Source organism: Dryas octopetala, chromosome 6 (assembly GCF_963921425.1).
Source record: "Dryas octopetala chromosome 6, drDryOcto1.1, whole genome shotgun sequence".
Classification (NCBI taxonomy): Eukaryota; Viridiplantae; Streptophyta; class Magnoliopsida; order Rosales; family Rosaceae; genus Dryas; species Dryas octopetala.
Genome location: NC_141371.1, coordinates 4,889,809 through 4,912,730, shown reverse-complemented (window position 1 = coordinate 4,912,730; position 22,922 = coordinate 4,889,809). Strand labels below are relative to the sequence as shown.

Sequence of the window (22,922 nt, the reverse complement as noted above, 5' to 3'; positions counted from 1 at the left end):
TTCGTGGATTTTTTTTTTGTTTCATTTTGTTTTTTTTTATAATTGTTTTTTTGGTAAAAAGATATTTTTGTTCCTCAAAATTTGTATTTTTTTTTTTATCAAAAAACCTTAATTGAGTCAAACAGAAAATTTTTAATTTTTAATTAAAATAAAATAAATGTAACATTTTCAACTGCGACTAAAGGTATAGTTTGAGTCTTTTTGTTAAAATTATCCCTTAACAACACCGATCTCTACTAAAAAAAAATCACTATGACTCTTAGCATAGAGCATCACCCCTTCAAATTAGAGTAAAGAATGAAATGTTTTCTTTCTCTTTTTTTTTTTTCTTTCGAATATTGTTTTTCCTTCAATTCTCTAAAATGATGGATTTAATTTTTAAATTTTATTGCTTATACTAAAGATAATCGAATTCTTAATATATTTCAATTTCATTGCCTATATTTTTATCTTTTAAAAGGGGTTAATTTTTAAAACTTTTGATAATAGGTTGCGAAAAAATTCAGTGTAAAAAGTAAAAAGTAAAAACGGCTCATTTGGATTAAAACTCGAAACACACCCAAACTCTTGCTGGTCAAGTGGTCAGTCTTCACGAACCCCGCGAGTTTGTACACCTGAAGCCTCCTTCCCTCGCCGCTCACTCAGTTCACATTTTAAATCTCTCCCTCGAACCCAAACCCTATGCGCGACGCACGTATAAATTTCATGATCTTGCTACAGTTTCAAGAACTGTAACAAAATTAGGGTTTGGTTCTGCAATGGTGGGCATGATGGTGATGACGACCGCCAATCCCAACGAAAGGCTCGCCAGTCTCATGGACTCCGCCATCTTGGCCGCCGACATACCCTCGAAGCTCGACCGCTTGCGCCAATTGAAGCAAGATTTGGTCCAACCGGTTCAGTCAGACCCTGCTTCGCTCTCTGAACTCCTCCCTCGCCTCTTCGAGCTTCAGTCCGACCGGTTCAGCCCGGTTCGGAAATTTGCCACCGAGTGCGCTTTCTCTAAATCCTTGTTGTACTATTTGCCAGTTGAATTTCTTTCGTTCCAGCTTTTTGAATATCTCTTTGAATGTAGAATGCTCGGCGAGATTGGATTGGCGCACGTAGAATTGTTACCTGAAATTGTACCTTCGTTGATTAATGTCTTGAGCGATGGTGCACCAGCTGTTGCTCGACAAGCCATCACTTGTGGTATTGGTTTATTTCGTTGCGTTCTTGAAAAGATTGCACTTCAGGTAACTTTATATCTTGAACTATATACAATGCTTAGTGATGGTGTATTTTTATGTTAATTATTCAATGACGGTTTGTCAACGTCGTTAATGTTTCAGGGTCTACATTCTAGTGAGTTGGACAGTTCGCTTGAGTCATCGTGGGCATGGATGCTAAAATTGAAGGAGGAAATATACTCGATAGCTTTTCAGGTAAGCAATAATTCTTTTAATGGTTTATGGATGGATTTTCGTTTTGGTCTAATTCGTTGTGCCTTGCTTTTACAAGCCGGGAAGTGGTGGGGTAAGGTTGCTAGCGCTGAAATTTGTCGAAGCTGTCATTCTTCTTTACACTCCTGATCCTAATGGCTCCCCCGAGCCCCCTGCTCATGAAGGTAATTCAATTTGATTCTGTCCTTCAGGCTCGGAACTTAGATCACTTGTTTTTTCTTATAAAGGATGATTCTCTGCTTTGTAGGAATCTTTGTGGAATTTAATATATCTTGGCTTCGTGGCGGTCATCCTCTACTCAATGTTGGAGATTTGTCAATTGAGGCTAGTCAAAGTCTGGGTTTATTGCTTGATCAACTCAGATTCCCAACTGTGAAATCTCTTGGCAACTTGGTGATCGTTGTACTTATTAATAGGTATTTTGGCTTTCTTTGGTCATGCTTTTTCTTTAATTTTCTTAAACTGTTAATATCATGCATTACTCAGTGAAGCCATTCAATTTCTAAATTTAAATGCTGAAAAGGGATGGATGCCCAGCCTCTGTAATTGGAAACTGGTTTCGAAGTTGTGATGGTTTTATGAAATGTGTAAACCATCTCCAGTGAGGGAGTTCTCTATAACAAAAGCAAAAGTTGTATCATGGCCAAAAAAAAAAAAAGCAAAAGTTGTATAAATGCTCTCAGCTTTCAAACACCGCCTCTCAATAATAGGAGGAAGCATATGTTTTAAGGGACTTTTCCATTCATTTCCACCCCCTAGTCACCAGGGTTGTTAAGGAAAAAAAATTTATTAACATACCCTACATATGAACTGTAAGTCTTGGGATTTTTAGTAACATCATCTTCTAATGTCATACTCGATTACCTGTATGATCTCTGGATGTTTAAGAGATTTTTCTTTACTTTGAAAAAAAAAAAAGATTCCTTATCTATTTGATGCATAATTGTTGTAGTTTGTATCTGCTATTTCTAATAGTTTTGTTACTGCAATTTTGTTTCTTATTCTTTATTCTCTATAATATTTCTTGCCAGTCTTTCAGCAATTGCAAAGAAGAGGCCTGCATTCTATGGTCGCATTTTGCCTGTATTGCTTGGATTTGATCCCTCAAGTGCTGTCATTAATGGGGTACATGTTTCCGGGGCACACCATGCCTTAAAGAATGCCTTCCTCACCTGCTTAAAATGTACACACCAGGGTGCTGCACCGGTATTTTGTTTAATACCATACTATACTAAATATTGTAGACTTTGCCGAGTATATGCTCATGAATCATGACATACCTATGGTGTGATTTGATAGTGAGTTAAGGTTAATGAATAATTGCTTTGTTTTATAAATGAATGTTGCTTTGACAAATTTTAGATGCTGTCACTTTCAGTATGTAACCATGTTGTTATGATTAAAGAGACCTTCTGCAGAAAGTAAAATTGTGTCTGTCCTGAGTAATATTATAATCTAGTTGGAATGTCATTGAGTACATGTCCTATAGTGGTTAATAGAAACACCCCATGCATTGGTATTTATACATATGGTAAGATTTTCTTCTTGTTTCTAATTCTTGGAAAAAACAGCTATGTCTATCAAACCCTAAGTTGTGCACTCCCCTCCTTTCTTTTCCTTGTAATTTCCATCTGCTCCTCCAACTATTCATTTTTAATTTTTGACTGGGTTGTAGGTCTTATCAAAGTGTGGGGTGGGCTTTCTTATCTGCAAGAGAGATAGATAGAGTCTGGGTGTTCTAGAGTTTCAGTAATGAAACAAAGATGAGGTGGTAAAAATGTTGTGTAAGGATTTTATTTTTTTATTCTTTTACAGTGCCGTGTCAGGACTTGACACATGGGTGACCATATGCAATGATCAATTAGCCCTAATTTAACAGTGTATAACAAGGACTATAGTTTTATAATATTTTAGCTTTATGTAAGATTGCTTGGAATTGTTGCTGCATTCTATTTTCAATATTTAAAAAAAAAAAAAAAGAAAGGAAAAAAACTTCACATCATTTCCATTCTTTTGATGATTCAACATCTTATTTTAGTCTAGCAATGACCCAATGGTAGTGACTACCTAAAAGATGTCCAACCCAAAGGAATCACCTGATACACCTCCTTTGGAGAAAATTGAAAGAATATAACCAAAAGTCCACTTGTAGGAGTTTTTATATATTTTTATTATGAAAATTCTAGTCCCAAAAGGCTTATGTCTCAAGGCTAGTAAAACGCCTCGCCTGTCTTCACCTTTGAAAAAATTAATGTTTTTTTGTTGAATAGTTTCGTTATTCTCATTATCTATTGAAATAGCAAATAGATGTCTTTTCACTTTTAATGTATAGATTATTTCTTCTTCATGTGCTTACTTTATTTTAAATAATGGAGTTTGCCTTTTGCAGTGGCGGGATCGTTTAGTTGGGGCCTTGAGAAAGATAAAGGCTGGAGGGTTGGTAGAGCAAGCCATTCATCAAGTTTGCAAGATTAATGGAAGTCTGGAGGAGGGCCAAGATGATTCTCCAGTTACTGAGGTATTTATTCACCTTTGTTTCTCTTTTTATCATATTAGATCTGTAGGGATGCACATATAAAATTGATACTCATGCAAAAGGGCACATTGGCGTACTTGTTTGTTGGAGCTTCTTGAGCACGATCTTAATGTTTTGCAGGAAGAGAAACCTTCAATTAAAACATCTAATGCTGTGCAAAGTAATTTTGGGAGGAAACGATTTGGAGCTCTGGACAGTAGTGATCTTGCTGAGGATGAAGATGTGTCTGGAAAGCGTGTCAAATCAACATCTAGTATCTCAGAGGAATCAGCTAAAGAATTAGATAGGAATATTTCTGTGTCTCAAGATGACACTTCTTCAAGTGGAACTACCACTTCCAGAGGAGATGGCGATAGTGGACCCGTGCAGCAACTTGTTGCTATGTTTGGCGCATTGGTTGCTCAAGGTGAAAAAGCTGTTGGTTCTTTAGAAATTCTTATCTCAAGTATCTCTGCTGACTTGTTGGCGGAGGTAGTGATTGCTAATATGTGCAACCTTCCTCCCAATCTTCCTGGAGCTGATGGAGGTGATGAATCTCTGATGAACATGGGCATACATGGTGGTGATTCTCGAGTAAAATATCCAGCATCATTTATTGCTGATGTTCTCACACTTACAAGTACTTTCCCTCCAATAGCTGCACTTCTAGATGCTCATCAGTCAGTGTCCGATGATATACTGGTACAGCTTTCTATTATAATTTTTTTTTTCACCATTTTTTCCCCTTATTTCTTTTGTCTTTAGTAACATTAAATTCCAATGGTTTCACTCCACCCTCTTTTTCTTTCTCTATTTTTTTTTTTTCTGAGAAGGTTTGATATACTTAAATTTAATGTTTATGGTAATTGCAGAAACCCGAAGGGGAGGAAGAACTGGTAGCAGCTGTAGCTGATAGTTCTGTTGTATGTACTGGCATGGATTATGGAGCTGAAACTGCTATGTTGCCTGCTGGTTTGCCAGCTTCTTCTGAATTATTTTCATCTAAAATGGAGAAGGGTTCCCCTGCTATTCTGTCTGATGCCCATGGTGTGGAATATCTTGAGAGTGAAATACCTGGGCTGGATTCTTCTGCTTGTAATAGTGGATTTTCAGAACCCATTGTTGCATCCTCATTAACCTTTATGGATGTAGAAGACGCCAGTCAAGAGCAAGTTACCAGTTTGGGTCAAAGGTCGCTACCTAATATACTTCCATCATTGTCAACAGATAGGTCTGAGGAGCTTAGCCCAAGAGCAGCTGTTGCAGATGCCAACAGTCTGGTCTCTTCAACAGCAACTTCAGTTGGGTTGTCCCATCATGTTGTCCTGCCCAAGATGTCGGCGCCGGTTGTCATCCTTGCTGATGAAGAGAAGGATTGTTTGCAGAAATTGGCTTTTACGCACATCATCGAGGCATATAAGCAAATAGAAGTTGCTGGAGGTTCACAAATAAGATGCTCTCTCCTTGTAAATTTAGGAGTTGAGGTAGTAATTCTAGCTTCTTAAAGATGGCTATTAGAAATTGTGTTCTTCTCTGGCTTTGCAGTGCCTTGTTTGAATGTTTAGTTTGTCATTGTTGCTCAGATATTTGTTTATTTTTAATTATTAGGAATTTGTTAGTTTTTTCTTTTGTCTCTCATTTTGGGGTGGGGGGAGGGGGCGAAATTAGGCCTTTCTTAGATAAGCTAACTGTGTGCTGTCATTGTAATAATTTATGTAAGGATTTCTTTAATGCTGTGTTTTCTACTTATTTTTGTAGTTCCCCTTGGAGTTAGACCCATGGAAACTGCTGCAGAAGCATATCTTGGCAGATTATACGAATAATGAGGTAAGTGAATATTTTAAGTTCTATTTGTTGCTACTGGTTTCTTCTTTTGTATGGGTTTCATTGATTTTATGAATACAGTTCGGTTGTAATTCTTATGTATCTGTACTAGGTTAATTTTTTTGGGTCAATCTGTACTAGGTTAATTTGATAATTGCAAGATTGCTCTTTTGGTTTACTACAATTCAGAACTCTTTTTTGGTCTTTTGGATTCAATGGATGGTTATATCTGTGATCATTGCATACAGTTTCTCTGTAGAAGATGATTTGTATTAGGAAAGCTTAAACAAATTTCTATTTGTTTTAAGTAGTAGAGTTTTTAGTCCTCAGATATTGCTTTTGGTTGCATATACTGTGGGAATAATTTTATTCCTTCCTTTTGTCCGCATGCTTCATATAGGTAACTAGTTTTATAAGTGGTAACAGTTAAAGTTAAAGGGATGTATGGTACTCTGATATGTAGTGGAGAGCTGCCATTTAAGTTATGTTGTTCTTCTTTCTTGGGTTTAGAATTTTGGGAACTACATACTTATACCTGTACAAGACACTGTCAGTGCAAAAATTATCTCATGTTTTCAGATAATAGTCAATGTGTTTCTGATGCAAACACTTATCTTAATATGCTGTAACAATTATTGGTAGTTAATAAAAAGGATGGTAGGCGTTAATTATGTGTTCTTTTGTTTGTCTAACATATATATACTAGCTGACAGTGACTGTTGGATATTTTCAGGGGCACGAGTTGACATTGCGGGTCCTATACAGGTTGTTTGGAGAGGCAGAAGCGGAAAATGATTTCTTTTCTTCTACAACTGCTACTTCTGTATATGAAATGTTTCTTTCTTCTGTGGTGTGTTCTTGTCTCTATATGCATTCCCTGTGCTTTTGCAAGATAAATGTTGGAGAATTTTTTATCATGTTTAATGTCAATGCAGGTAGAAGCACTTAGAGATTCTTGTCCACCGTCAGACAAGTCGTTAAGTAGATTGCTTGGTGAGGTTCCATATTTACCAAATTCAGTTTTGAAATTATTGGAGGGAATATGTTCACCTGGAAGCTGTGACAAAACTGAGAAGGAAATACAAGGTGGGGATAGAGTGACTCAAGGTCTCAGTACTGTGTGGAGCCTTATTCTGCTGAGGCCTCCTTTTCGAGATGCATGCTTAAAAATTGCTTTACAGGTACCTTCTGTTTACCTCTACATTACGCCTGTTTCTGACATTCCTTGCATACTGCATCTCCTTAAACAATCCCCCCCCCCCCCCCCCCCCGGTATTTCATCTGACTTTGTTTTTCTCTTTTTCCTCTGAAAGAGTGCAGTTCATCATCTGGAGGAAGTGCGCATGAAGGCTATACGTCTGGTATTTTTCCTCAACTTTCCCTAATATTAGGGTGATGAATTAGCCATTTCGTTCTAACTTTGTTTCCTTTCTTGGTTGTTTAATCTAATAGGTTGCAAACAAGCTTTATCCTTTGTCATCCATTGCTTGGCGAATAGAAGATTTTGCAATTGAAATGTTGCGTTCTGTTAAAAGTGGTGATGCAACTGAAAGAACAGATGCTGAAGGATCAAAAACTGAACCACAGAAGGTTCTAATTTTTGCATTGCTAATATGGGGTTTCATTCAATTATTTTTTGTATTATTCACTTTAAATGGAGAGTTAACATCTAATTTCTTTTTCCATAGGATTCTGATTCGGAAAAACATTCAAATGAACCTCCATCGGCGAGTGGCAACAGTAAAGATATCTCCTCCGATACTCATCAATCATGCAATTCTCAAAGTGTGTCATCCCTTTCAATTGCTGAGGCCCAGCGGTGTTTGTCATTGTATTTTGCTCTGTGCACAAAGGTTAAACAATTCTTATTATCAAAAACTTAATTACTTTTAATGTCCATTCATGAATTTCTCTTCAATCATTTATTTATTGTAGTTAACATGATTTTGTGTAATTTGATTGACAGAAGCACTCCCTTTTTCGCCAAATATTTGTCGTTTATGGAAGCGCATCAAAGGCGGTTAAGCAGGTTTAGTTATTCTAAACTGAACATTGATGTATAAATTAGCATAGTGCTTGCAATTTCTGCCACATGAGGTTTTTCTTCTTATCAGTTGTATGTGCAGTGCAGGCAGTTCATCTCCATATTCCAATACTTGTACGCACTATGGGCTCGTCACCAGATCTTCTTCAAATTATTTCAGATCCTCCAACTGGAAGCGAGAACCTCCTGATGCAGGTTTTCAATTGTCAGCATTTTAGTTTTATCAAAGCTATCCAAGAATAATAATTAACAGCTTTTATCTCTCCCCTGGTTAATTGCATCAGGTTTTGCATACACTGACAGATGGAACAGTTCCCTCTCAAGAACTGACATTCACTGTTAGGAAATTATATGATTCAAAACTGAAGGTACATTATACAGTTTTCTATGACAGTTGAAAAGAACTGAAGCTATTAGCTAATATATGGCTGGTTGTGAATGATTACAGGATGTAGAGATTCTTATTCCGATATTACCCTTTCTACCAAAAGACGAGGTTCTTTCCCCTTCACTTTTCCATAGTTGCATCTCCCATGTGTGTTCATGCGTGTGTGTGTTTTGGTACTTGTTACATATCTTTCTTCTATAACATTTGTGTATGGCTGAGCTATATAAACCTATGCTTTTTTCCAATATTCTAGGTATATTCTGGATGGTGAATAATTTTTAATAACTTACATTTGATTCCGAATGCATCTTTTTTCATAAGAGACACATGCAATTTTATTAGAAAAAAGAATAACGTATAGGAAGAGATGGACAAAGGTGCCCTTCTATGCCTAAAAAATAATGCTGAAAATTACACCCCAATCAAGATGAGAATACAATTTTTCCAGCTCTTAGTAACTTACCGTCGGTCTTTATACTTGCTTTATATTGATTTTAATTTTTCAGTTGACAATCTTTTCCTTTGTTGTTAATGATTTGATAAGCCTGTCTTTGTTAGGTTATGCTTATCTTTCCCCAACTTGTGAATCTTCCACTGGATAAGTTCCAAGCAGCACTCACTCGCATACTACAGGTATCTTTCTTCTTTCCATTTTTTGTGCCCATTTATGTATCTCTACAGATATGAGACTTTGTGCACCTGGTCGAGATAAAATACACTTAACTCTTATTTTAGTCAAAACACTTCGAACTGCTTAGAAAAGTTCATAAATGAAATTCAGTTTTAATATGCTTCTAAAGTGCATCTCTTATTCTTTGCGTGATCCTAAATCATCCTTAAACAGGGATCATCCCATTCTGGTCCTCTTCTCGCTCCAGCTGAAGTCTTGATTGCTGTTCATGGGATTGATCCTGACAGAGATGGAATTCCATTAAAGAAGGCATGTCTCCTTTTGTTTTCTTGATTGGATACCTTTCTGAGTGGCACTATGAATGGCTGAATAATGTTTTTCTATGAGCAGGTCACAGATGCATGCAACGCCTGCTTTGAGCAGCGGCAGATTTTCACCCAACAAGTTCTTGCTAAAGTTTTGAATCAATTGGTTTGTAATACTAGGAACCTTAGTTGTTACCACTGCTTTCAAGCAGAACTTAAAGATGACCAAACTTCTTACTTGCAGGTTGAGCAGATTCCCCTTCCTTTGCTGTTCATGCGTACAGTATTGCAAGCCATAGGTGCTTTTCCTGCACTGGTAAGATATTAAGAAGTGTCTTCTCTTTAAACTAATGCGAGACAAGATGGGAAACATGTGGGAATGCTACTGTTTGTTTAATATGATATTTATGATTGCTTTAAATTGTTAGAAATAAGAAATATCTAGCATCACACTAGTAGGATTGTTGGAATCACACCTAGAGGCCTTGGACATCATCATACCCAGGGAGGATTGCAACGCACAATTTTAGATCACAGCATATGCTGCCGAAAATAATTTGTTTATGCATAATTTGTTTGTCATAGGTGGATTTCATAATGGAGATCCTCTCTCGACTTGTGAGCAAGCAGGTAACTTTCGGTATCCTGAGCTTGTTGCTTGTTTATTATTCATAATTTATTTATGCAATTTATGAACTGTTGCAGATATGGAAATACCCAAAGTTGTGGGTGGGATTCTTGAAGTGTGCATTCTTGACAAAGCCTCAGTCATTTGGCGTGTTGCTTCAGGTGATTTTTCCTGAAAAAGTTGTCCAAATCTTTGAAGATTTTTCCTCTTTTTTGAGGTTATGGCCTCTTTTGCATCTGATTTTGCTTTGGGGATCTTTTGAAGGGAAAAAATAAAAACGAATTCAAATTAGATTATTGTAGTTCTGCTTTATTTTTTTTACTCATTGACCTTTTTGTTTAATTGAGGGAAATATTAATGTGTTTTAAAAATAAAAATAATAATCTTAGAATGTAGATTTGGACATTAGAAGAAACTGTTGTTCTTCATATCATTACGAGTTCTGATGTGTGTATGTATACATATGTATATATAATTCTCTTTCAGCTACCTCCATTACAGCTAGAAAATGCTTTGAAGAGAACTGCCGCTCTGAAAGAACCCTTGGTTGCTCATGCTAGCCAACCGGACATCCGATCTTCACTTCCAAGGTGAGTGAAAAATCTCACTGTTCTGATTTGACTTTAAAGATCTCTTAGTGGAGGAGGGCTCACTGATTTTGGGAACTTGATTTGGATTTCTTTTTAGGTCTATTCTGGTAGTTTTGGGAATCGTTTCAGATTCTCTGGCACAAACAAGTCAGGCTCAGGCCGGAGATGCAAGCAACTCAGATAAGGAGGCAGTCACAGAGAAATCGAAAGAATCATCTAGTGCTTGTTGAAATGCGGTTTAGCACTTCAAGTTTGATATCTGGGACTACTGTCATCAGCTGACCTCCCAAAGTATGGGCTACTTTGTTACAATCTATTCACTCTCCGATGGGAGGCAAGGCAAGGCTATCATGTTTGTTATATCTTGTAAAATGGCAAAAACTGACCAGATCGCCATGTATTATAGAATTACTGCATTCTTGAAATATTCACAATAAGATACATTTCAGTAGGCAACAGTAGGCTGTTGTACCATATGATCAAGCTTTGTAAGTGGAATTAATTGTTTCTTTTTTCTTTTTTATTATAAGGAAGTAATATTGTTTTAAGTACACTATTCATGTACTTTTAGTTGGATGTTTATGTCATTCCAGAAGGTTCTTACATTTTTACAATAAGATACATTTCAGTAGGCAACATTAGGCTGTTGTACACTTGTACCATATGATCAAGCTTTGTAAGTGGAATTAATTGTTTTTTTTTTCTTTTTGATTATCAGGAAGTAATACTGTTTTTAGTACACTATTCATGTACTTTTAGTTGGATGTCTGTGTCATTCCAATAGGTTCTTACATTTTTATTTTTTTAGGTTGTTAATGAACCTTGCGGTTGTAGTAGTGTGAGCTATTCCTAATGTACTTATTCTTACTCGCATGACAATTCTGCTTGCATTGATAGGTACTAGATTACTTAAAAGTCTCTTAAATGAGAAATTTTTCCATGTGACACCGTGATAGTCATATGTGACCTCCTTTGTGAGTTCCATCATATAAAGGCGGATCCCATATGCATGTAGTGATATGACCATCACATACAAATTTTTTTTCCTGAAGATAGACCTATGACTCTTAGTTAAACTAATGCCGTCTCAGTTATGGTCAGCGTGTGAACTTGTATTCAATGCTTTCTTCAAAGCCTTGTACCCGATGAAGAAGTGAATTGTGAACATTGTTCTCATCACCAAAAAAGTATCAAAGCGGATAGATTGTATTTAATAGAGACTACAATGTGCCAATTCTTCATTCCTTGCCAGAAAATAGAAACGAAATCTTAACAATAAAAATTCTCAGAACATTACAAATTCATTACATCCTATCGGAATATAGGTTAATTACAAAAGAATCAGAGTTAATTCTACATGGGACTTGCATTCTAAATATATCTCCAATCAACGCTGTTACCATTACCGGTAATCCCATAAAATTTTGCATTTTATGGCTGGCACATTTGCAGGAATTTTAATATACAGGGAAAAAAATCTGGAGAAATGCTTCCACACAACATGTATCTGGTCAGGTGCCTCAAGACAAATTGTAGCCATCCCCTAGTTAACATCATACTGTATAACTAGAAGCAGGAATTCCATGCATTTGAAACCATTCAGGCATGTGGAATTTCTCATGAAGCACAGGCCTCACATCTTTTTGCAGGGAGAGGTGCTTGAGGAGTGGAAGCAGGACCTCCAAAAGCTACATGATCCACATCACAGAATGAAATGCAAAGAAGGATTATAATCAGAGCATATTTTCATATAATTATTCTACTCTTTCCTTGATATGACAATAAACAAATTACCTGATCATCGTATGGCTGTCCAGCAGAAAACGGAACACATGGAACTCCATTCAACGGTTGCAGCAGAAAACTAAATGGGTTGTTGTCAACAATAACAATTCGAGATAGATCTTTTGATAGACAAGATAGATCTTTCACATGTTCCCGATATTCCCTGTGGTTTACACAACTTCAGACTTGAGCCATGATAATCAAAGTCCAAAATTTAAATTCTCAACATTGCATTTGCACACACGCACTATAATCAAATCTATTGTATAGACTTGTGGACAAAACTGCAGAGAGTGTTTGCTCACATTGTTGACAACTTTGAGATAAGAAGCAACATAGCAATCAGGATTCTCTATATGCATCTTCAGAAATAACAATATGTTTTTTTGGTCAGGAAAAAGTAGACGCTTCTCTACATCAACAGCTCCGAAGAGGTAACAAGATGAAATATGGAGACGTTTCAAAAGGCAGGGGCATTGGTGTAAAAATATGCAAGTCTGCCGGTATTAATCAAAGATGGTATACCATTCCAGTGGTGGGGTATGAGATCAACCGGAAAAACATATGTTCTTACCATATTCAGCACCTACTGCTAGGTGAGATATATTGTGATCATAATGTTCAGCACTCAAATAAAATTCGAAAAAGGCCCAAAAAGCACTCACTAGAAGTTGATGAATATGCACAACAGCACTGATAAAAAGGATAAGATGCATCCATAGAGAATGAACAAGTATCAAGCTGAAATTGTGACAGCACTTAGTGATTTTCTAAGTGCAAAAAACACAAAATTTTTACATAATTGATAATTCCCTATTTATGTATCTTCATATGTATTTGTGTGTATGTGTGTGTGATACATCACTATATCACACAATTGGAACTTATTATCAAATTGCAAGCTCACATGAAGGGTTCCCATCCAAAGGGCAATCACTGGACTTACGTGGTAACTGTAGAAGGCCGATAAAGACGAAGCTTAAATTGATTATCCTCATCGATTCTGTCAACAAGTGGTCTAGCATAACCTGTACGGTGCCAGAGTGAATAAAAAAAATAAGTAAAATATCAGGGAAAAATAGAAAAAAAAAATATAAATAGAGATTGTGAAACTTGGAAAACAACAAACCTTCAAGACCAGCCGTAAATAGTACAATATCAGCAAACTCACAAATCCGTTTTAAGAACTCTCGCAAACCAGGACGTTCAAACACTGTCACATAATTGATCTTTGGTTTATCATCACACTCCTTCAACCCAAAGAATTATCGTATTAAACGCACTATTAGGCAAATTGAGCATAAAAGTTGCAGAGACAGAGAAAGAGAGGTCTACTGACCTTGTCTGAAGATACACATTCTATCACAAACCACTTCAACCCAGCTTCCGTTGCTTGAAGACGAACACAAGAAGGCAAGCTAGATGTATCATATGCACATACCAGAGTCTCATCCAAGTCAAGAACTACCTACATTACAAAATTCACAAATAATTAAAACTCATCACTCTGACAAACTAGCATGTTCATATCATTGAAGTGAGTGAAATCGATTTTTTCGCCAAGCATAAGTTTCAGCTTCAACAATCATCGATGAAATTATCAAAATCACTGACAACTAACAAATTCAAAAGCTCATTTACCCAGTTCACAAGATGCTAACAATGCTAAAAAAAGCTCCTAAATTTTATCTTAATTAAATAAATGGAATCCATTTCGTGCAAACAACATCATGGTGATCAAATTCACTTGGACGAAAACAAAAAGTACTAATTTTGCAAATGACCCAGATCATTTTTCCACATAATTAACTGAATCCGACCATCAAATTCAGCTCAATTACCCAAAAAAAGAAAAGGGCAACTAAAATATTGTAATAGTAAACAACTAGTAACTACAACATTAAACTAGGAGACAAGTAAACGCACAGTGAGCTTTTCAACGGGTCGATCTTCTACAACGCCGTTTTCAAGGCAGACGTGGGCAGAGGAAGGCAAGTCGTTTAGAGGGAGTTCAGAGACGGGCAAGGGATTGAAAGAAGGAGGAGAAGAAGAAGAAGCGAGAAGAGGGTGCGGATGGTTGAGGCCAACGTACGACAGCAGGTGAGCAACGCAAGGCGTGCCTCTCAGGATCTGAAGGATTGTGTGGAAGAAGAAGCCCAACCAGTTCATCAGAGCTCGCCATACTTGCAGTGTCCTCGGCACGTACACTTCGGTGGTCGCCTGGCCCATCATAGCCCACACCGACCGATCCACCACCGCCAAATAATCGAAGACTGAATTGAATACGAGCTTAGAAAGGCAATGAGGGTTGCTGGGTCTGTGTGTGTTTGTGTTGTGAAGAAGATGATTGTGAAAAATCGTGGAGTTATGGTGGGTGGTCTGGTGGTGGTGCCGTGGTGGTGGTGGGCTTTTTGGGTATCTCGGTTCCTCGACAACAATGGCTGCTTAGTATCGTTTTCTTTATTTATTTATTTGTTTGCTATTTTATGGGGAATTATCTAATGTGTCGGACGTAGCGTGGTTTCGCAGCTAAATATTGGCGTGGCTTGAACGTATTGGGTATTTGGTGATTCCTATTACTTTGTTAGAGGTTTTCTTTTTCTTTCTTTTTTTTGTTCTTTTCAATCTTTAGTTCATTACTTGGTGAGTAATTGAGTATGTATAGAATAAAACGCTCTTTAATCGAATTATTTTTCTGAATTTAGATATGTATTCTTAAATTGCGCTTTATCATACTCTTATATTTTTAAGAGTTTTTTGTTTTTTAAAAGTCTAAAATGAAAAATATCATGATTGACCGGTCTACATGTAAAAATACAGTGACTGACTCGTCCACTTTAATAAGCCGAGTGCTCGGAAAATCACTATGCACTTGAAATTGCCATTGACTGATAGTGGCAATCACTGTTACTGTACGACAGTAATTATTTAAATTGTAAAAATATCCTATAAATTGTCACTGTGTGACAATGCCAATTTTTCCATTTAAAAAAAATAACCCACCAAGTGCTCGGCACTAGAAATATGGAACAGAACATAACGTGTGCTTTATTTGTACAAGGTGGACCTATTCATTATTCCAACTTTTTAAGTGTGTTTGTTTATCATTAAGAGCTGTAAAATAAATTTTAGAGTAATTTACTTCATTTTTAATGAAAAGATATGTTGTAGATAAAATGTGCCACATAGACTGTGAAGAAAAGATAGGTAGCATTTTTCAGAAAAATAAAAAAACCTTTTCTCAAAATCTTATGTAATGAGCATAGACGCTTTGTGCTATATGTCGAGAGTGTTGTGAAATTATTTATTTATTTTTTGTTGAGAGATATGAGTAATGTCACATGTATCATATTTTTTATAACAATAATTATGCTTGGGTGCTTTAGAAAAATAGTTTTTGGATGGAGACCAGAGGTGTTTTAAAATTTATAAGAAAATCATTTTAATTTATAATAAAGTCATTTTAATTTATAAGAAAATATTTTTAATTTATAATAAAGTTTTCTCCCGATTTGAAGGGTATTTCTCCTCCTAGGGTGTAGAATGAGTTTTTGTAGAGGCTACATGTTAAAACCTAACATAAAGCTGTCAAAGAAGAAAAATAAAATGATTTAATTAAAAACCATAAATCACTACCGATTTTAGTCTAAGAAAAACTCATAAAATGAAATGTACTCTAAGTCTCCTTTTTTTATATCATAGATTTAATACTTAAAAAAAAAAAAAAAAACTCACATGTGTATAGTGGGTGTCATCTTTATCACATAGATAATACACATTTTAGTTATAAAATGTGGTACACTTAATATTATATAAAGAATTATAGGATAAAAGAAGAGTGTATTAACTTCAAGGTACTGACAAACTAAAAACTTAACTAAAATCACCCTAACACATAAACTTAACTTACAAGTAACCTTTTAGAAGACCCAAAATAGGGACACCAGCAAAAGAACAAAACACAACATAGCAAAAATAAAAAATATCAAGCGTGTCCCTAGTGAACCACCTTCGTCATTTGTGGGCCAAGACAAAACATAAAACCCAAATAAAAAACTAAAACTAACACAAGTCCAACTCACCCAAATAGCTTTAGCAAGCGCCAAATTGAAATTGCAAACTAAAACTGTGAACTGAAACTGTCACTGCAGACATATTTCACTACACTTTGGACAAATATAAGTTTTATATACCAAATAAAAGTTTTACAAAAAATAAAAATAAAAAACTGAAATTAACACAAGCCCAACCTACCCCAAATAAAAACTGAAATAACACAAGCCTAAGTTAAGTATGCGACCTAGAGGTTATAAATGTTTTTTTTTTCTTTTTTTGGTAAAGTGAGATTACAAATGTTACTTTATTGTTACATTTTAACAATAGGTGTTTTAGAGGTTAGGATGGTTGTACACTAATTTATTGATAAAAGGATTTTAGAATTAGGATAGATAATGATTTTGATCACATCTAATCTATTTATACATATAAAATGTTATACCACTACAGTTCGAAGTTCCATAAAGCCGTATTCTTTTCTGTTCCATCAATATGATTGAGCTCACCATTCTGATAAAATAAAATGATTGAGCTCATCACGTTGAATATGCTACTTGAATGTAGGTGGTTGCATGAAAATCCAACCAGTACAATAATAAAGATTTTTAAAATAATAAAATAATATAGATTTGGAACAATTAGTAAATTATTCGTATTAATTGTCGAAGTGTTATATGGTCCTTGACAAATTTCACATTAAATTACTCACGAGCCACGTACCAATTTCATTCTTATCTTCCTAAAAAACAATTCGATTCTCAAAATTGGGCCGGGTAGTGTATCATTATATGGACTAATGAACTGGGCCTAGATGGCCCACTTATATAATCCATGGTTGCTGATAACTCGTCACTCACACCACCTCCATTCCCTTTGTAGCAACTCCGGCCAGAAGAAGGAACTCAGGTTTCGCCAAAACGCGGCGTCTTATACGTACAGGAATCCAAGCCTTTCTTTCTAACAGGCACAGAAAGATAGACCGAGACACAGAGACACAGAGACACAGAGAGAGACAGAGAAGGCATGGGCGTCGATTACTATAAGATTCTTCAAGTAGAACGAAGTGCCAAAGACGATGACTTGAAGAAAGCGTATCGCAAGCTCGCTATGAAGTGGCACCCCGATAAAAACCCTAACAACAAGAAAGCAGCCGAGGCCAAATTCAAGCAAATCTCCGAAGCTTACGATGTAATCAATTTCCCATTTCCGTTTTTCCAATTACAAATCCCCAAATTTTCAAACCCAGATTTATTCTCAATTTAATTGTTTTTTTTTTCAATGAAATTGAACAGGTTTTGAGTGATCCCCAAAAGCGAGCAGTGTATGATCAGTACGGGGAGGAGGGTTTGAAGGGAGGAGCCCCACCGCCCGATTCGTCCTGGTCCTCGGCCGGGCAGGAGGGCGGTCCGACGATGTTCAGGTTCAATACCAGGAGTCCAGACGACATATTCTCGGAGATTTTCGGGTTTTCGGGTTTCGGAGGGATGCCCGACATGGCCGCGTCGCGGGCGGGCGGGTCTCGGGCGGGAGCGTCCGCGTTTCAGAGGAGCATGTTTGGGGAAGACATATTCGCGTCGTTTAGAGGCGGAGGGGAGGGCTCTGGGAATGTGCCCAGGAAAGCTGCGCCGATAGAGAGGACATTGCCTTGTACTTTGGAGGACTTGTATAAGGGCACCACCAAAAAGATGAAGATTTCTAGGGATGTACCCGATGCTAGTGGGTAAGCCTTTGTTTTTCATAAGTATTTTTGTTTAATTTTTTTGATCCCCTGTTTTGTATGCATTTGCTTCTTGGGTCATTTTGTTTTAACTCATTAGGCTTTTGATTTGATTAGATGGTTTGGTTGCATAATGGGTTTTTGATGAAGTTCCAGTTCTCTCCTTTGTTGGCATAATTTGTCAGTCTTTTCAATGCCATTGCATGTGAGGTTTTGAACAATCAAATGGCTGTCCTTACTGTTCATGCTAATGTGAGTGATACCTGGTGGCTATATTGTTGCACATGATTCAGAGTTGCACAGATAAATGTGACATTTTTTTTCAGTTGCATTTAGAATTTAGATTTTAGATATTTGTTCATTTGTGTTCTTCCTTGATGCTTTGGCATTGCATTGTACCTTGTAATTATGTATGTGAAGTATAATGTGACTGCTGACCTGAGTACTTGATGTTCTTATCTTGATCTGTGTCTATTTTCAGACACGAGTTCTGTCCTCATTTGATTTAAAAATATCATTTTTTTTGAGTGAGAAAGTTCTTGTTGATAAATTGAGTAAAATATCTGTATGTATGGTTGGTTGCAAGAGGTGAATACTGATCAAGATTTGTGTCTTTTTTTATTTATCTCATAATTTAAATGAGTTAATGGTGCAACAAAATGCACTAAATCTAGTTATATATCGTTCTTCTTTAGCATTTGTGCTGAACGTATCTGAATTATACTAGTGTAGATAAGTTATTCTTGGTTTCATCCCACATATTAGGATAACTAGAAAACTACATAATTTCTACTAGGAAATATATCTTTAAGATGGCTGTAAAGATAATAATAAATGGTGTTAGGTTGTGCTGGCAAAATAGGAGATTTATGTAGATGTTTCTTGTCGAGCGATGATAGCCTTGTAAGATAGTTTACCATGATTGCCCAAGCTGATGACGATTAAATGGATCAAAAAACTGACAATTCCACACCTGGAAGATAAATAGCATTTCTAGTGACAAGAGATTATTATTCACTAAAGTCACAATATGTCCTGAAGGAGTTCCTCTCTGCCATGACAATGTATTCGATTATGGTAATATACCTCCTGCCAACCAGAACATGTATTTAACCATAATCATATTTTTTACATATCCACCATGATTGGTATCAAATTGCGCTCCCTCCTTAATCCCAAAGACACTTTGTCACTGGAATTACCAAAATTTCATGATTTACCCAACACTGCCCACAGATGATGTATGTACATGTGCCCTCCCAGGCTCCAAGCCATAGACAATCCTACTGTTACCATTATTGTCTATGGTTTGGAGCCTGGGAGGGAGCACATGTACATATGGTATTTGTGGAATTGTTAGTTTTTGGATCCATTTACTTGCCTAGAAAATTAAAAGGAAAAGGATATGTTCATATGCTATTTATTATTCTTTTTTTCTTTTCCTTTCCTGTACAGGAGACCAACCACAGTGGAGGAAATTCTAACAATTGAGATCAAGCCTGGTTGGAAGAAAGGCACAAAAATTACTTTTCCAGAGAAGGGGAACGAACAACGAGGTGTCATACCAGCAGACCTTGTCTTTATCATTGATGAGAAGCCTCATAGTCTTTTCAAGAGGGATGGGAATGATCTTATTATCACTCAGAAGATACCTCTTGCGGAAGCTCTGACAGGTCACACGGCGCAGCTGACAACCCTCGATGGGAGAAATCTGACAGTCCCCATCAATTCCATCATCAGCCCTACCTATGAAGAAGTGGTTAAAGGGGAGGGGATGCCCATCCCAAAGGAACCTTTGAAAAGGGGGAACTTGAGAATCAAGTTTAACATAAAGTTCCCTACCAAGCTCACCTCAGAGCAGAAAACTGGCATCAAACGGTTATTAACATCTTCATAAAGGCGGTTGCTCTCCCTACCACTACCACACTTGTGTAAGCTTGCATTTGTTTTCTTTGCTAGTATTTATGCTGAGAAGGAAGTTTTCATGCCTTGTGGAATTTGAGGGTTTGATCAGAACAATTGACTAGGAGGTTATGTTGATTTCCATATTCCTTTTTTTTTTGTCCCAATCCTTTCTTGACTATGTACAAGTTCTGGATAGACAAAAATTCTTTAGCCAAGTAATTTGTAAACTATTTGTTGATCTCTCTATGGTATCTTCGCCCCTCCCTAATGCCTCCTTATTCCCATCTTCTTCTTCCCCTCCTTTTACTTCTTCCTCCACCAGTCTCTGTACTGTATGTGTAGGCGGGTTGTGTTCGTGTACGTGTAGGCGGGTTGTGTTCCTTGTGTACGAGTAAATTGGTGTCGCCCATTATTTGTGATGGATGGAAGCAATATTATTGGTCATTGGTGTTTATGCATTCCATCATGTTAGTGCAATAAAATTATAAATTTTTTATTTGGAAGTGCAAGAAGCGAAATTTACATTTGCTTTTACGGTGTCTTGTCCTCAAATAATCCTCATCCATTTACAGTGTGTTGTCAAAATCGATGGGTGGATGAACAAGAAGTTGATGGAGTGAGTGAATGCGAGGACCTGGCATACAACACCGAATTTTAAGGTTGTCAGGAGAGGAGCTTTGTTGCGCTGAGTAATGGTCGTTTCGTTTGTTTCTAATTTAAAACTCGATTCTGGAGCTCGTTCTAGCTCGTTCTGTGTTTTTTTTGGTTGGCGAGACAATTTACACCGATCTGGTGTCTTATGTCAGATTAACAATCTATTAAATAAAAACTCATATTATTAGATCTAATGAAATAAAAACTCATCTTTTTAATGACGGTTTCTGGTCTCACATGAAAACTCATCTATTCAATTTCCTCTTTATATTATCATATTACTTTAGATGAGAAAGGAGAACGTTGGTTAGCATGAAAACATAAAGTAAGCGGGTTAAATAATCAAATCAAATATTGATATTTGAGGCAAAATAGGGTATGATTTATTGCTTAAAGGTTGTGGTTTGTAGTTAAATATACATAATTTGAGACTCATCTCAAGACCAAGAGTTGCATGTTTTCTCCCTATTAATAATAATAATAAAAAAACCACTAACTAACTATTAATGTAGTTATATTTTTCTTTATAATGTTGGAGAGGTTTGAATTCTAATTTCTTCTTTTCATATAGAACAAAAAAAATTGAACTATAGGGACCTTAAATTTGGATCAAAATTGAAAAACGAGCTTAAGCAAATTGCAATTGCTACACTTAAAATTGTAGGTTAACAGCTTGAATTGAGATTGAAGCCGTGAACTTAAGTATATGAGATTATAGTTAACTAGTATTTGATGTAAACATAACGTTCCTAAAGCAGTAGAAACCGTCCAAAAAGAAAAACCGAAGGAACCTGGGATCAACTGACAAATTACAATAAGTATAGGGGCCTCTCTGTGAAATTGAGAAAGAAAGTTACACTTTCTGCTAATAGTAGTAATTGCTATGTACACACCTTTACAACCTTAGTCCTTACTCCTTAGTAAAGTAAATTACTATTTAGTACTGAGAGACTCTCATCCTGGGAGAGTAGGGAGTGGCTTTATCAAGTACCAACGACCTAAACGCTGTCTCTGTTTCTCTCTCTTCTCCACGTTTACATGCATCTCTCAGTCTGTTCGATCTGTCCTCATGCTCTCACCCTTCTTCCCTCTCTGCAATTCGAACTCGCCCAATAGACTCAATCCCTAACAGTAAACCCCGATTCCGAAACGCACCGTTTAGATCCCATGGAAATGGCCTCGAGTCCGCGAACCGTGGAGGAGATCTTCAAAGATTACGGTGCTCGAAGAACCTCCGTTGTCCGTGCTTTAACTTACGGTAACTCCAATCTCTCTCTCACTCTCTCTCTCTCGATTTTTTTTATTTTTTTTTTTTCTGAAAGTCTCTGACTTTGGAGTGTCTTTGTTTCCTAGCAGATGTCGATGAATTCTACGGACTCTGTGATCCAGGTAATGCCCAATTGTAGATCAGACTTCTCCTTTTCATTTTCTCCATTTCTAATTTTTAGTTGTATTTTTTCCCAGAAAGGCTCAAGCTTTCGAATTTATAGTAATTTTTTTGGTCAATTATATTTGTATGTATTCTCGGAAAACAATTTGTATATGTGTCCCAGACACTGAATGGAGTTTGTTCATTTTCTGTTGTTTGGGTTCTGTTGAATCTCAATTTTTCTGTTTAAATGGATTAGTTGGTACAAGTGAAACTCCCTTGGACCTTAGTTAAATAAAAAATTTTACTGTAGTGGGAGTTCAAATTAAACCCATAAGTTCGTTTAACTGTTTAAGTCACAACTCATGGTTTTTCTGGTTTTCTTTTTCCTCCTGTTGGTTTAGATAAGGAGAATTTGTGTCTGTATGGGCATCCGAATGAAAGCTGGGAAGTGACACTTCCGGCAGAAGAAGTCCCACCGGAGCTTCCTGAGCCAGCACTTGGGATCAATTTTGCGAGAGATGGCATGAACCGCAAGGACTGGCTTTCCCTGGTTGCCGTTCACAGTGATTCTTGGCTGCTTTCTGTGGCCTTCTATTTTGGAGCACGTCTCAACCGCAATGAGAGGTATACTGGATTTTTGTTGTAGCCGCATGTATGTGGTAGATAACGGGTAGTATTCCTAATTCTATGTTGTTGATGTATATGTTTAAGATGTTTAGATGCTTGGTGGGATTGGTTTCTGTATTCTGTTTCATTTAAAATCTAATGCGGAATACCAACATGAGTGGAGAAATTGCTTAAATTGCTAGTCATCTCCATTGATAGTGAAATATTGAAATCATAGATTGCCTGATAGAGATTTTTAGTTTACTTGTCAGTTCTTCTTTCCCCTTGAATATATATCAAACTTCAATGAAGCTACAAATGTACGTTATGGTTATTGAAGACTTTTGAGCACTTGACTCTTTTCTGCAATTTGCACAAAGCCACCAAAGAGAATTATTTTGTGGCTCAGCTTTTTGATGTCTGCCCTTGTTTTTCATAGCAGAACTTTATTGTGGACATG

The 22,922-nt window shown here is 36.6% G+C and overlaps 3 protein-coding genes and 1 pseudogene across 5 annotated transcripts in view; 3 read left to right on the top strand and 1 right to left on the bottom strand.

The window, feature by feature from the left end:
• Positions 1 to 358: 358 nt before the first annotated feature.
• On the top strand, positions 359 to 10,984 carry ESP4 (HEAT repeat-containing protein). The gene is made up of 27 exons (XM_086247001.1): positions 359 to 991; positions 1,076 to 1,235; positions 1,332 to 1,424; positions 1,501 to 1,606; positions 1,690 to 1,858; positions 2,474 to 2,648; positions 3,832 to 3,960; positions 4,099 to 4,659; positions 4,830 to 5,441; positions 5,716 to 5,784; positions 6,515 to 6,631; positions 6,717 to 6,962; positions 7,095 to 7,142; positions 7,234 to 7,371; positions 7,470 to 7,634; positions 7,748 to 7,810; positions 7,913 to 8,020; positions 8,110 to 8,193; positions 8,274 to 8,321; positions 8,772 to 8,846; positions 9,058 to 9,153; positions 9,235 to 9,315; positions 9,394 to 9,465; positions 9,735 to 9,779; positions 9,855 to 9,938; positions 10,264 to 10,367; positions 10,465 to 10,984. Exons 1-27 carry the CDS (start codon positions 759 to 761, stop codon positions 10,595 to 10,597), a joined length of 4,014 nt encoding a protein of 1,337 aa, XP_086103127.1. The 5' UTR covers positions 359 to 758; the 3' UTR covers positions 10,598 to 10,984.
• A 641-nt stretch (positions 10,985 to 11,625) lies between these two features.
• On the bottom strand, positions 11,626 to 14,593 carry LOC147281440 (uncharacterized). The gene is made up of 6 exons (XM_086247544.1): positions 14,079 to 14,593; positions 13,492 to 13,620; positions 13,282 to 13,402; positions 13,099 to 13,180; positions 12,162 to 12,315; positions 11,626 to 12,055 (listed from the first exon to the last, which is right to left on the bottom strand). The coding sequence occupies exons 1-6, from the start codon at positions 14,382 to 14,384 to the stop codon at positions 11,921 to 11,923; spliced, it is 927 nt and encodes a 308-aa protein (XP_086103670.1). The 5' UTR covers positions 14,385 to 14,593; the 3' UTR covers positions 11,626 to 11,920.
• A 2,475-nt stretch (positions 14,594 to 17,068) lies between these two features.
• On the top strand, positions 17,069 to 20,613 carry LOC147281439 (DNAJ heat shock family protein). 2 transcript variants are annotated; one of them, XM_086246837.1, is made up of 4 exons: positions 17,069 to 17,396; positions 17,501 to 17,928; positions 19,381 to 19,856; positions 20,403 to 20,613. In XM_086246837.1, exons 1-3 carry the CDS (start codon positions 17,232 to 17,234, stop codon positions 19,820 to 19,822), a joined length of 1,035 nt encoding a protein of 344 aa, XP_086102963.1. In that variant the 5' UTR covers positions 17,069 to 17,231; the 3' UTR covers positions 19,823 to 19,856; positions 20,403 to 20,613. The 2 variants fall into 2 exon arrangements, with proteins under 2 accessions (XP_086102963.1, XP_086102962.1); XM_086246836.1 differs by lacking the exon at positions 20,403 to 20,613 and having other exon boundaries at positions 17,070 to 17,396; positions 19,381 to 20,074.
• An 814-nt stretch (positions 20,614 to 21,427) lies between these two features.
• The window catches only part of LOC147281438 (PHD finger protein ALFIN-LIKE 1-like), a 2,773-nt pseudogene continuing 1,278 nt past the window's right edge, over positions 21,428 to 22,922 (top strand). The window contains exons 1-3 of the transcript XR_015122808.1: positions 21,428 to 21,742; positions 21,841 to 21,873; positions 22,258 to 22,480. The product of XR_015122808.1 is annotated as a PHD finger protein ALFIN-LIKE 1-like (transcript). The remainder of the gene's footprint in view (positions 21,743 to 21,840; positions 21,874 to 22,257; positions 22,481 to 22,922) is intronic.

What these genes read in the sequence shown, in the direction of transcription:
- ESP4 (XM_086247001.1), top strand. Translation starts at nt 759, where the DNA reads ATGGTGGGCATGATGGTGATGACGACCGCCAATCCCAACGAAAGGCTC. An exon ending in CGAGCCCCCTGCTCATGAAG is followed by an intron (nt 1,607 to 1,689) that starts GTAATTCAATTT and finishes TCTGCTTTGTAG; the next exon opens with GAATCTTTGTGGAATTTAAT. An exon ending in ATCCGATCTTCACTTCCAAG is followed by an intron (nt 10,368 to 10,464) that starts GTGAGTGAAAAA and finishes ATTTCTTTTTAG; the next exon opens with GTCTATTCTGGTAGTTTTGG.
- LOC147281440 (XM_086247544.1), bottom strand. Translation starts at nt 14,384, where the DNA reads ATGATGGGCCAGGCGACCACCGAAGTGTACGTGCCGAGGACACTGCAA. An exon ending in AATGTGTATCTTCAGACAAG is followed by an intron (nt 13,403 to 13,491) that starts GTCAGTAGACCT and finishes TTTGGGTTGAAG; the next exon opens with GAGTGTGATGATAAACCAAA. An exon ending in GACAGCCATACGATGATCAG is followed by an intron (nt 12,056 to 12,161) that starts GTAATTTGTTTA and finishes TGGATCATGTAG; the next exon opens with CTTTTGGAGGTCCTGCTTCC.
- LOC147281439 (XM_086246837.1), top strand. Translation starts at nt 17,232, where the DNA reads ATGGGCGTCGATTACTATAAGATTCTTCAAGTAGAACGAAGTGCCAAA. An exon ending in AAATCTCCGAAGCTTACGAT is followed by an intron (nt 17,397 to 17,500) that starts GTAATCAATTTC and finishes GAAATTGAACAG; the next exon opens with GTTTTGAGTGATCCCCAAAA. An exon ending in GATGTACCCGATGCTAGTGG is followed by an intron (nt 17,929 to 19,380) that starts GTAAGCCTTTGT and finishes TTTCCTGTACAG; the next exon opens with GAGACCAACCACAGTGGAGG.